Source organism: Ictidomys tridecemlineatus, chromosome 13 (genome assembly GCF_052094955.1).
Source record: "Ictidomys tridecemlineatus isolate mIctTri1 chromosome 13, mIctTri1.hap1, whole genome shotgun sequence".
NCBI classification, from domain to species: Eukaryota; Metazoa; Chordata; class Mammalia; order Rodentia; family Sciuridae; genus Ictidomys; species Ictidomys tridecemlineatus.
In genome coordinates this window covers 14,201,369-14,214,140 of record NC_135489.1, presented here as the reverse complement: position 1 = coordinate 14,214,140, position 12,772 = coordinate 14,201,369, and the positions used below count along the sequence as shown (strand labels likewise).

Below are 12,772 nucleotides of genomic sequence, written 5' to 3'. Positions count from 1 at the left end.
AGCCAGTGGAAACATAATACGGAACACTTACACACCCACACACAATGCACACTTACATCCAAAGCAAGCTGCTAAAACTGATCAAAGAAAATAAGTGATATGAGTGCTTAGGCACTCTTACACAGAAATGAAATAACATATTGTACAAAATGAGTATAAGATATTTTAAAATAGTATATTTATAAGATATATTTAAATAGTGAATATTAGAAAGCAAAAACCAGTTCTGATGACGACAGGTGGAAGATGAGAAATGAATTAGAATCAGTGCATTCATTTTAAGTCTCTTTCAGAAAAGGAAAATTATTTAGTTGCATAGATCTGAAGTCCCCCAAGTATACATATTTGTTCTAATACATGACAGCAGTTCTTCAAATTAACAGTGAAAATATTTAGCTCATGAAAACATTTTGGATGTTTTGACAGTATGGCTTGAGTGTTATGCCACCTCATTAAACCCAACCAAGTAAGGAAAGAAAAGGTTGATGAAGTCATAGCCCAGGAGTGAGGTCACCAGCTAAACCCAACTTCATAGCAACAAAAGAAGTCTGACTGATGAAAGGTCTCCCCTGGGTAGAAGTAACATCCTTTTGCCTAAATGAGTCTTTCAGGTCAGGAAAGGGAATTTGTTGGATAGACTCTTAGCTCACTCAAGGTGGCATGTGACTAATAGCACTTTGAAGTCTGTTGGGAAGGATATAATGATTAACTGACCATTCAGTGTTCTACAAAGGTCACATTAGCAGCCCCTATCAGTGCTTCAAAGCTGAAGCACTAGAGTGTGAATCTTGAATTCTCATGAGCTCAGAGAATGACTAAAGTCAGAAGTGATCCATGACTGCTTAGAAATGAAGCCTGAGACTCCTAGCATTATCAATAACAGAGATAGGCACAAGATAACAGGGCGAGGGGGGGGGTGATTTCACTGTTTTTTTAATAAGCCAAGAAAAGCAATTGAAATATAGTTATTAACTAAATTTTGGAAGTGAACACTGTTTTTAAGGGTTCAGAAGACAAGCTGAGTACAAATATTTCAAAGAAAATACTTTTAATTTTCAAACCAATCAATAATACAGTATACCCTCCAGTTAAGTTGTCCTGAGAAGAAAGCTATTCACTAGTTTTATTTCCACTGAGTCCATATCCAAAGAGTTGGGACAGATTACAACAAAAGATGTTGTCTTCTTTGTACCAAAATATTATATCTGACTAAAGCATTTCTAGTCGACTCTTTAATTCATTGAGTAGAAAACTGAATATTTACTGACTTTTCTTGAAAGCCTGCAACCAGCCCATAGGAAAAGAATTTGACATCATCACACTGTTTCCTTAATTTGACAGGAAGTTAACTTCAAGCAGACTGACTTGAATCAAGATCTCATTTGGGAAGCATCCGTATCCAATAAACTTTTTAATTTGGAAAATACTCGAGTACCAGTGGCTTATCGCCCTATACTTTTCTTTCCAAAATCCTGCAATCCCATGTGGACTTCTGGTAGAATGAGCAATGCAAAGAGCTGGCTTGGACTTGGCATGTCCTTATACTTCTGGGGATTGATGGACCTTACAACCACCGTTCTCTCAGGCAACTCAACACCACAAGGTGAATTAGAAACACTCCTGTCAGACAAGCCACAGTCACATCAGCGAACCAAGAGGAGCTGGGTTTGGAACCAGTTTTTCGTTCTGGAAGAGTACACTGGGACTGACCCTTTGTATGTTGGCAAGGTAAGATGCACCCAGCAGAAAGATAAATTATCAGCATATCTGATGTAACAACTGCATATAAATACAAACTGAGTATAAAGGCTCGCCTAAGCCTGTGCGTGAGGCCCAACTAGTGGCATGTAACTTGACCCCTAGCATGTCAAGAATAAAATATAGCTTTTGCTCTGTCAGACACCAGTTAAAAAGGAAAGATTTTTCTCCTTGTCCATCCCTATGTTCAGAGTGACAGAAACTAAAATGGGGGTTTTGGAGGAAATGCCTTAGACCCTTCCAAGAGCCAGTCCCAACAGGGGCAACTGCAGCCCCCTGGGAATGACAGGATGGGAAGAGAGAAAGGGAAACATGAAGGAGAGAGCAGAGGTTTTATGCTTTGTTTTTTTTGTTTTGTTTTGGGTTTTTTTTTTTTTCAAAGCATGTCCACAGGTATAGCCTAAGGCCCAAATTCAATGGAAAAAAAAAAAAGGAGAAGAATAAAACATTCTTCATTCTTCATTTCAGGATATTCTAGCATGTGCTTTAGGACAGATGGAGACAATCAATGAATATATTTATAAACTTTATGCTTGAATTCCCTTGATTTATCTATCATCATTTCATTTTTAATCCTGGCTCTCTACTGTGTTTACTTTATTTGGATGTTAATCAGAGACCATTTTGTGAAAGCAACCAAGTGAGAGAGAATGGGAGACAAGGAATTAATTAGAAAATAATTCATTCAAATGGTAACTTTAAAACACTTGTTTATCCCCAAAGCTATAAGCATGAGTTTCAGACTCAGACACCTGTGGTTCAAAGCCTGGGTTCACTAGGTACTTTCAGAAAGACTTTGGAGGTCACCAAGCCCTGTCAGCCCTGCCTCCTCAGCTGTCCAGTGAGGAGAACAAAAGAATTGAAGAGTTGCTACTTCTCAGGAGTTGTCTGCCTGAGATCTTCTCCACTCCCACTCACTCCTTAACCCAGTTACCTGGCTCTGTCCCTACCTCTGCACTATTTTCACCACTCGGCAGGACCTACCTACTGCCCAATCCAATGACTTCACTTTATGGAACCTCTTACTGACAGCTTTAAAGATCCTCACCCACCCTGCCTTCCCATTTCTTTCTCCTCTATCAACATCATGACCATCACACTCCTGGTTTTCCTCCTCTATTCCCAGCCTCATTTGCTGGTCCCCTCCTTGGGCTCAGTCATTGCTGGGTTTATTTGATTCACCTAGGTGCTTCCCCAATCACACTCCTTCCCTGGTGGATGAGCCACTCCTGTGATTTTAAACACCCTCTCTATGTGAATAAGTGTAAAATCTCCATCTCTGATTAAAAATACCCATCATACTCCTTCTACATATGTGATATCACCATGTTTATGACTCACAGGTCTTTAAAACATATCATGTCCAATGAGGAACGCTAGTTTTTCCTTTCAAACCTAGTCTGCTCCAGTCTTCCCTATCTCAACATTACCATCACCCTATCTAAAAAAACAAAAACCTAGTGGTCACTCTTCCCTTTCCTTAAATGCCACATTCTCTCCATCTGCAATTCTGTTAGTCCTATGCCAGAATAATTCCAAAATCCTTCATCTCTCTCATCTCTACTTCAATAATTACCTCTCACCTGGCAAATACCTAGCCTGTTAGTCTCCTTGTATGCACCTGCACTTCCTTCCAACATATTCTCCATATGTGATTTTTTTTCAAGTGTATCAGATTATGTCAGTTTTCAAATCTCTTTGATGTCTTCCCATTGGAAGGGAAGGAGGCCCTCCTAAAGCCCCCCACAGCTTACTGACCTGGCCTGTCTCTGGCATCCAGCCATGACCTATGCTACTCTTGCTCTTGTTCTGTTCCAGAGACATGACGTTCTGGCAGTTCCTACAACGTGTCAAGTGTTTCCTGTTGTTACTCCATAATTAAATGTTCTTCTCTGATTTCTCCCATGATTGGCTCCTCTTTCTCCTTTTCCTTGGCCTTTCTCAGGAGGAGTCCCTCATTTACTCTCTCATCATCATTTGTTTCACAGCTTTAATCACAACCCACAATATTTATTTTTCATTTACATGTTCATTGTCTGGAGTCCCTGACTAGACCAGAAGATGAATACGATACGGATATTGCTCCCATTTTATCTCCAAGGTCTAATGTGGCATCTGTCACATACAAGATGCTCAAAAAGATATTTAATGAGGATAAATAAGTGAGCACCTTGTATCATGGTAAAGATTAGAAAAACTAATGTATATAAAATGCTTAGCACAGTACCTGGTCCAGAGTAAAATTTTAATCGTCATGACCTTGTGGAAATAAGTAGCAGCAGCAGCAGTGTAGGGAGTTCATTACGGGAATTTAGCAGCTTCCTAATGCATACCTAATGCAGCTGCAAACCCCATGGCCTCAAAACCTGAGTTTCTTTCACTTCTTTTTTCTTATCTTTTTATCATTCATGTACAATTAGTCACTGTATCTGTCCATACTTCCTTGCCAGTCTCTCTGAGAGTTACCTCTTCCCCTCCTAGCTGTCATTACTGTTATCCTCTATTCTTTGTGATTAGATTAACTGAGCAGACGCTGCCTGTCTCCCTGTATGAAGTTCTTTACACCAGAACTTCTTTCAGGGCCCAGGACTTTATACCTCCTCAAAGCACCTTCTCCAGCATGTTGCTCCTCTGATTAAGAAAGTATCGCAACTCTTGAATGTTTAGCCAAGCTCCTGGCACAGGTTCAAAGATTCCTCCTCCCTTATCCAACCCCCTCCCACAATTTCTCAAATTAGGAACTCATTCCACCCAAGCCAGATTCCTTACACGCACACCCAATCCATCAGTACTCACCCCAGATGTGTGCCCATGTGACTGTCCTGCCAAGGGTATGCTATCACCTCTTCTCTTAAGTCACATTCAGATTCCTTAGGGTCTCAGCTTAAAAGCCATTTCTGTCATGAACATATCTTCCAAGTACTCTGAATTCCAAAGCCGTCTACTCTTTGATATTTTTAAGACATATCTTCCATGGCTATTGCTAAAATAAATTTAAGAAAAGAATACATTTGGATCAAGTAATTGCTTTGTAGGTCTATACAATTTAGGACTCTCTTCCCTCCTTCAAAGCATAGAAACTGATATTTGCTCCCCAATCTTGTCTACACCTCCCAGACCTACCACAGCAGGAAGACAAGGGTAGCTAAGATTTTATTGGACTACCACAAACAGCACCACAGTACTGTTTCAGTCACATTCACCTGAAGCAGGTCATTTAATCATTATAACAATATTGTGAGATAAGTAGAAATAAGTATAATTAACCTAGGGAACTAGGCTTGGCAAGGTTACATTCTTGCCCAAAGTTTTACTGAAGTAGGAGGTAAAGCCTGGATCAAGACATCTATCGCTCTTACACCAAAGCCATGGGATTTCCTTTACATTACTCTTCATGTCGCCAGTGACTTAAAGACTCAGCCCTGAGGACACACAGGGAGATTGGGCATGTAACCAGCCTGACTGCTTCTTGAACCCTTTATCACTGATGCTCAGGAGGATTTAGCTGTGTAGCACCCTGGAGGACTGAGTGCTCATCCTGTCCTGACTTCCTCCACCCGACCACAGGACAGCCACACGCCTTAGCAGTCATCTGGTCCCGTCAGCACACCAGTAATGGGGGAAGGTTTCACCCTGCCCTGGGCATGTTACCTCCACATGAAGAGAGTTACACATCCCCTTTCACTTTCTTTTGAAAGAAAATTCATCCACCTTTCATTCTCTTTATCCTGGGGTCATTCACCTTGTCACCTTGAGCTCCAAAAGATGTCTGTTTAGAGAACCTGCCAGAGTATTTGTCTACTTCAGGAAGGAGCATGGCAACAATTATCAACTATAATTGGTGTGGCCTTATAAAATCCACACTGGGCTTTCTAGGAACCGGCAGCGTGAGTTAAGGCTAGATTACACTGACGTATGCAAAAAGAAGACACAGAGAGCCTGTGCTTTTACAGGAATCTGAGTCCAAGTCATGCTGAGGTTAACAACTACATGGACACTAACCACAACTGTAGCACTTACTAAATTTTCAGAGCATCAGAAAACCCTCTGAAAACAAACTTTTATTTGTTTTCTTTACATATATTTTTACTTTTTTTTGGTGCAGTACTATACTAGAGATTGAACCCTGGGTCCAGGGTTGTTCTGCCACAGAACTATGTCTCCAGTCATTTGTTTATTTTGAGGCTGTGTCTGCTAACTTGCCCAAGTTACATGCCTCCAAAGTTGCTGGCATGTGCCAGAGCACTGCTTATCACCCTAGTTTTCAAAGTCCTAAATCAACAGAGATTTTGGAGATTTTTTTTCCATCACTTGCTACTCCTTTCGATGAAGATCTTAAAAACTAAAGAATTGGGGCTGGTGTTGTAGCTCAGTGGTAGAACACTTGCCTATGTGTGAGGCACTGGATTCAATTCTCAGCACCACATATTTATAAATTAATAAATTAAATAAAGGTCCAGTGACAATTTAAAATTTTTTTAAATCTAAATAATTATTAGGATAAATAAGATACCAACTATCTTATTCTGTCTAGATTGGGGTTTTTTTTGGGGGGGAGGGTTGCCCAAGACATACATAACTGTGTGCTGCCACCTGCACTGTGCAAGAAGACCCTTGCTTCCTCTGAATAGTATTCAATGTTAGTTAGATTAAATAGGGATAAATATAAAACTCATTTTCATTGCACTGCCAATTTGTTGAGTGACTTCAAGAAAAGCTATTAAGGTTCCTCTTTGCATTTTTGCAACCAAATATATATTCTCTGGCTGTTAACCCCAATACTCCATATATTTACTGTGTTGATTTTAAGCTCGTTAGTGTCTCACCTTTTCATACTCCACTGTGTGACCTGTGATGGGACTCTGCAAGCCACAATCTCTTTTTCCAATTGGCTCCCCATAGGTTCTACCCTTAGAATGTACCAGAAGGAGAATGAGAGGCTGGAATGGAAGAAGGGACTGGCTCCTTTACTTCCCAGCAGTTGGTTCTAGTTTGGAGGCTTCTTCGATCTCAGCCCCATTACACCCACTCAGCAATACCTGACACAAGTCTGCAGGACTTGGAGAGGGGTGAACTCCTCTAAGTCCTGAGGTTCCAGATCAAGAGCAACTCTCTCTACTCAGAAGCCTGGCCCAGCCTCCAAGGTGCCTCCTCCAAAGGTGGGAGCTCCAACTCCTGCTCTTCTTTGCTCTGCCACAGGAGCCTTAGTTATTTCCTGGAATTACTGTCATTCTGATCCTCAGTGTTTCCCTCTTGCCTTTTCAGTCCTCGAAAATCAATTTTCTCTATTAAAATAACAGTAGGTTTTGTTCTCTGACAAAATCCTGAACTAATACTATTCCTCAGAAATCAGTTCTGCACAAGGTCTGTACCTACCCCTTCATAAGCTAATGTTCTTCCTGGCCAAGAGAGGCCTCTTCTGCTTCTCTGTGGGAATCTTTCCTCTCTTCATCCTTCCCTCCCTTCTCTTGCAAACATGCAAACACACACTCAGAAGCCACCGGAAAGATGATAGCTCTTTTAAAACAAAGGCAACGTGGCTCTACAAAAAGCCTTAGCCCCAACCCAACACCATGTTTTCAATAAAATTTTATTGAGCATGTACCACACATGTCAGGGCTGACACCAAGATGAAGGTCACATAGCCCTACTGTCAAGGAATTCACAGTCAAGAGAGTACTTGGAATTCCTTTCCCAATACAGAGGAAAGCAAAGACAACAGAGCTGAGATTCAGCCCAGATTACACTGGACATGAAGCAACCTAATCAACCCCAGGAACCAAAACTCTGTCCTCAGGAGCAGTGACCTGAGCTTCTGGTGTTTGTTAGGCACTCTTCAAGGGCACAGCACCCATCCTCAGCCTAAGTGTTCCTAGCCTTCTAATGTTCTCAGGCCAAAACATTTTAGATGATAAAAAGATCACCTCAAACAGTCCAGAGTTCATACTTTATATCAACCTCTATCCCCCACCCCAACCTGAATAAGTATATCATGCCCTAAATTAGCTTGTTTCATTTTACATCCTATGACATATGCCTTAAAAAATTCTCTCTCTCTCTCTCATACACACACACACACACACACACAAACACACAGTAAACAAACACATACATATATATTTTTTTCTTTTTTAATTTAAGAAACATCCCAATATCTTTGTCCTTTTCCTAATTCCATTCCTCTACCAGAGAACACAGTTCCATATGGAATAGATTTTCATTTCTTTGTACACAGGTCCAAATGAAATATCTTTCTATCCTACACACTAAGAACAGGGCGCTTCTGCTTTTTTATCTGCATAGAGAAAATTTGAGTTGTTAAAAAAAAATAAAAATAAGTTCTCACCTTTCTTCATTCCGTGTAATTACTGTACATGGAATGAAAAAAGGTGAGAACTTCATATTGTACATAGAATGCTTTTAAAGAAAAAAAAACACAGTTATTTTTCTGGTCAGTTTTATTCTTACTTCCCTTTTCTAGATAAGACATAGATGAGTTCCTTTAGGCAGCAAAATTACTGCCTGCAGGACTTGGCCAGAAGTCAGTTTGCAATCAGCCAGTCACAGCTTCCAAAGCCATCCCTGTCTGGGGATGTTGTGAATACATTCCAGGTGTCTTCTCGGTTCCCATGCTTGTTAGTCCTTAGAGAAACAGCCCCACCCGTGCTTCCGGCAGCCATCAGGCTACCAAAACTAAAAAGCCTGCAGCTGCTTCTGCCTTCTTGGCTACACTCCTAGAGGCCTGATGCAATCAGGGAAGAGTGAGTATGTTAATGCCCTTTTCTCTGTGCAGGTATATCATCATTGTAACTGGCCCCATTTGTAGTGTTGCTATTATGGGAAAGTCACTGTGTTTACATACATTAATCTCTAATGATCCCAGTAACCCTCCAAAGTAAGTATTACTACTGTTCTCTGTTTATAATGTGAAGAATTAAAGGTTACAGACAGTAAATAATTTGTCAAGGGCATTCAGATTACAACTGACACAGACAGTGTTCAGGTCAGATATATTTGGCTCTCTGCCCTAAGCTTAACACTGGCTGTCTGTTTTATAAATTAATCTCATAAACTCCATTACTGAACTATGCAGTGTTAGCAGTGCAGGCAAAAACAGCGTTTGGTGATGTTGATTAAATTTAACTAATTTTTGTTGTCCCCTTTATAAAAAGACCATTACCTAAAAGCAGCACAAAATTCTAGGCTTCTTGTCACTCATATTCATTACCTATAATTATTAATGCAGAAATGTGTTTCTAAGCCAGAGGTATAAATAGACTCCTCTACAGTATTATTATAAAACTATCTAGGAGGAATATAGTTGGTAGGAAGATAAAGGCATGTCCCTAACTCAAAGACACACACACACACACACACACACACACACACACACAGAGATTTAAGTGATTCAGTTATGAATCCAAGGACAAGTCCCATCAAAAGGAGAGATACACTGATATAAAAAAAAAAATACTCACCAGCAGGTAAATTCTATTTGACGTGTGAAATACATGGGCAAGCACAGTTCTACTAAACAAATCCACCAAATTGGAGTCACAGAAATAAAGAATTGCAAGAATTCCTGGAAATTATTTAATATTTCCATATAGTAGACTTAGCCTCTTAATGAATCACTTCATCAATTTTTCAGCAAACATTACAATTTTTGATATTCCAAAAATTAATTGATAGCAATTTTTCAAAAATTTTTAATATATTTAGGCTATCCACCCCCTCCTCCTTCATTTTTTTCTTCTTCAATGGAAAAGTAAAGATTCCTCCCTACTTCTTTATTCACACATCAAAAGTCTACACTTTTGGGGCTGGGGATTTGGCTCAAGCAGTAGCGCGCTCGCTTCGCATGCGTGCGGCCCAGGTTCGATCCTCAGCACCACATACCAACAAAGATGTTGTGTCTGCCGAGAACTAAAAAATAAATATTAAAAAAATTCTCTCTCTATCTCTCTCTCCTCTCTCACTCTCTCTTTAAAAAAAAAAAAAAAGTCTACACTTTTCAAGATGTTTTCTATCTGTATTCTTCAAGAAGATTACTTTTAAAATAGTATGCTCAGGATTCTGAATATGTTGCAGAAAAAATATTAACCAACCTCTATTTGCTCTTTGATAACAATCATGTTCAAAGCTTATTAGTTCTTTGTAGACAGACTTTTTAAACATTTAAGTGAAAAAAAAAATCCCTGGGTGAAGGGTGGTTCTAAGTCCATATCCAATGAGATCTTGGTGCTTTTCTCTCCCAGCTTCATTCAGATATGGACAGAGGAGATGGATCCATCAAATATATCCTTTCTGGAGAAGGCGCAGGCATAGTGTTTACCATTGACGACACCACTGGTGACATCCATGCCATTCAGAGGCTTGATCGAGAGGAAAGAGCCCAGTACACTTTAAGGGCTCAAGCACTGGACAGGCGGACAGGCCGACCAATGGAGCCAGAGTCAGAGTTTATCATCAAAATACAAGACATCAACGACAATGAGCCCAAGTTCCTAGATGGACCTTACGTTGCCACTGTGCCAGAAATGTCACCAGTGGGTAAGGTGGTGATTCACTAACTTTCACAAACAGCAAATGCATTATGGGGGCAGGTGGTGGGGATGCAGAAAAGGAGACAATGCACAAGGCAGCTCACAAATTACAAAACTGAACCCAAAAAGACAACTAAGTCCCTTGACAGAGAGCAAGCTACTTAGGCATATAAGCAGTCGAAGTAAATAATAAGAATGAATTGTTTTCCAGCTCTGATTCTTTAAAAACAAAAGAATAGATTGGCACGTACATACATGCATGTGTGTGTATGTGAGTGTGTGTGTGTGTGTATTTGATTAATAAGGGGGAAGCATTTTGCTATTATCAAAAAATAATGAAGACCCAAAGACTGACTGGTTACTAAGAATTTAAACACAATAATTATCATTTTGTAAAACAAGTACAAGGTAGGAGTTAAGGAAGCCTGACCTAGAAAGGGGACTCTGCCAATAAAGCAAACATAATATCTACAAATGCTCTAAGACTGACCACTCAGGATTGCATCAAGTCTTTAGCAGATTTCCTTCTTTTCCTCAGGCACTTCTGTTATCCAGGTGACAGCCACAGATGCTGATGACCCGACCTATGGCAACAGTGCCCGGGTGGTGTACAGCATTCTCCAGGGTCAGCCATATTTTTCCGTGGACTCCAAAACAGGTAATCTGATTCAAGAGTCAATTCAGAGGTGTTTGCTTTATTTCACAATCCTTTGCAACCACTACTTAGGACAAACCCAACTCTCTTTCTCAAGAACTCTCCAGGGAGTGTGTGAACCAGATAAGATTTGTTATAAGCTTTAGGATTAAGAGAGCAAACTAGCATTGCCCTGTGGGTGAGAACAGCACGATGCATTCACAGTGTGCAGGGTGACGAGAAAGGCAAAGTATCTTACTAGCCTCTATAAAGTTCATGGATATATTTATTCCCAGGGACTAAAGTCTATTATAACTTTAATAAGATCCAAGAGGACACACACATTCGCCTGCACTCACTCTAGAATCATAGACTCTGAAACCAGAAAGAGTCACTGGGGAATGGTCCAGTGCATTGCCATCTACTTAACAGATAAGGAAACTGTGAAATCAAGAACCACATTCATCTGGTTATGGATATGTCCCTTGACATGTGATCTGATATTCTTTCCACTAAACCACCCTGTACTAAAGAGAGCACAAGGCCAGAATTAGTGGCTTCTGGGCCAGACAGGTTTTGATGATGGAGGAAAGAGCACATAGGATGTGGCCCTAAAGAAAGACAGATTCTGATAGGCAAGTTCTAGTAGGGAAATAAGCAGAGATAAATGAATGAGTAAGGAGCAATATAGCAGGAAAGGACACATGTGTTGGACAAACCAACAGGATTCCCTTAAATATATTTGAGTTGGGTAGGGTAATTGTTATATCATTATTAGCTTACCCTATGCCAAGTCTTCTCTCTTTTAAAATACTTTCATAAACATTACTATACTTGAGTCTCCCAAAAATCTTGTGAACTAGTGAAATACATAGGAAGTATTTTACTCCCATTTTACATAGGGCAAAACAGAGACCTAAGAGAAGGAAATGAGTAAAGAAACTTACGAGTAACAGAGATGAAGTCAATGCTGAATACTCAAAGTCATCTCTTTTATTTGAAAGAAAAAATATTTCTATTATTAGCAACCTGATAGAATTTTTTTGCCCAGAAGTCCTAAAAGTAGCCAGGCATTCAGAAAACTGTATCATAAAAGCAGAAAACAAAGGAGCATAAATTAGTAGAAGGAAAGAAAAAGACCACAGTTAGGGACTTCTGTAAAACAGTTAACTTCAATAATTCTGCTAACAGGGAAAGAGAGAATGAAGGGGTGCCCACAGGGAGGAAAAATACAGGCAGGAGGAGGGTAATGTGTCCTTTATATCCTAAGAAGAATCTTATATTATTTTGACAGCTCCCAGGGGGCATAGTGTTAAGGTCAAAAATACAAAAAAATATAGTTACTGTTGTGCCCATGAGGCATTTAAAATATATATATATATATATATATATGTATGTATATATATATATATTTAAAATGTTGTTCTTATTAAATGAAATAAATACATTATAGGAGTAAATTGGGGACAGGTGTTTTCCCAATCCCCTCCCTTTTCACAGAAGAGATCTATTTAGCCAAGGGTCATGTCATAAACCTGCAGCAAATATGCCCTTAATCTTTGCCTCCAATGCATAGAAATCAACTTTTCCAAGTTGAAAGGTTAAAAAGGAGATACAACAGTACTGCATATCCTGGTCAGGATCAAAACACATTTCAGTGGATTTCGTTTAGACCCCTCTTCTTAAATGAAACCTTATCATCACACTGCTATGCTGCTACTTACTGTCTGGGGAACTTCATTTTCATACAAGATAAAAATAAACAACTTGCAGAGCATCTTTTATGTCCAAGCTCACAGAATTCAGTGAAGCACAGAGGTAAGAAAAAATAACA

The 12,772-nt window shown here is 39.7% G+C and overlaps 1 protein-coding gene across 3 annotated transcripts in view; it reads left to right on the top strand.

The window, feature by feature from the left end:
• Positions 1–12,772, top strand: part of Cdh20 (cadherin 20) — a 199,202-nt gene that overhangs the window by 139,618 nt on the left and 46,812 nt on the right. For 2 of the 3 annotated variants that reach the window (XM_040272403.2, XM_005323017.5), the window contains exons 2-4: positions 1,342–1,728; positions 10,017–10,311; positions 10,843–10,962. In XM_040272403.2, the coding sequence (XP_040128337.2) occupies positions 1,483–1,728; positions 10,017–10,311; positions 10,843–10,962 (661 nt within the window). In that variant the 5' untranslated portion in view covers positions 1,342–1,482. The remainder of the gene's footprint in view (positions 1–1,341; positions 1,729–10,016; positions 10,312–10,842; positions 10,963–12,772) is intronic. The other variant, XM_040272407.2, reaches the window with a different exon arrangement.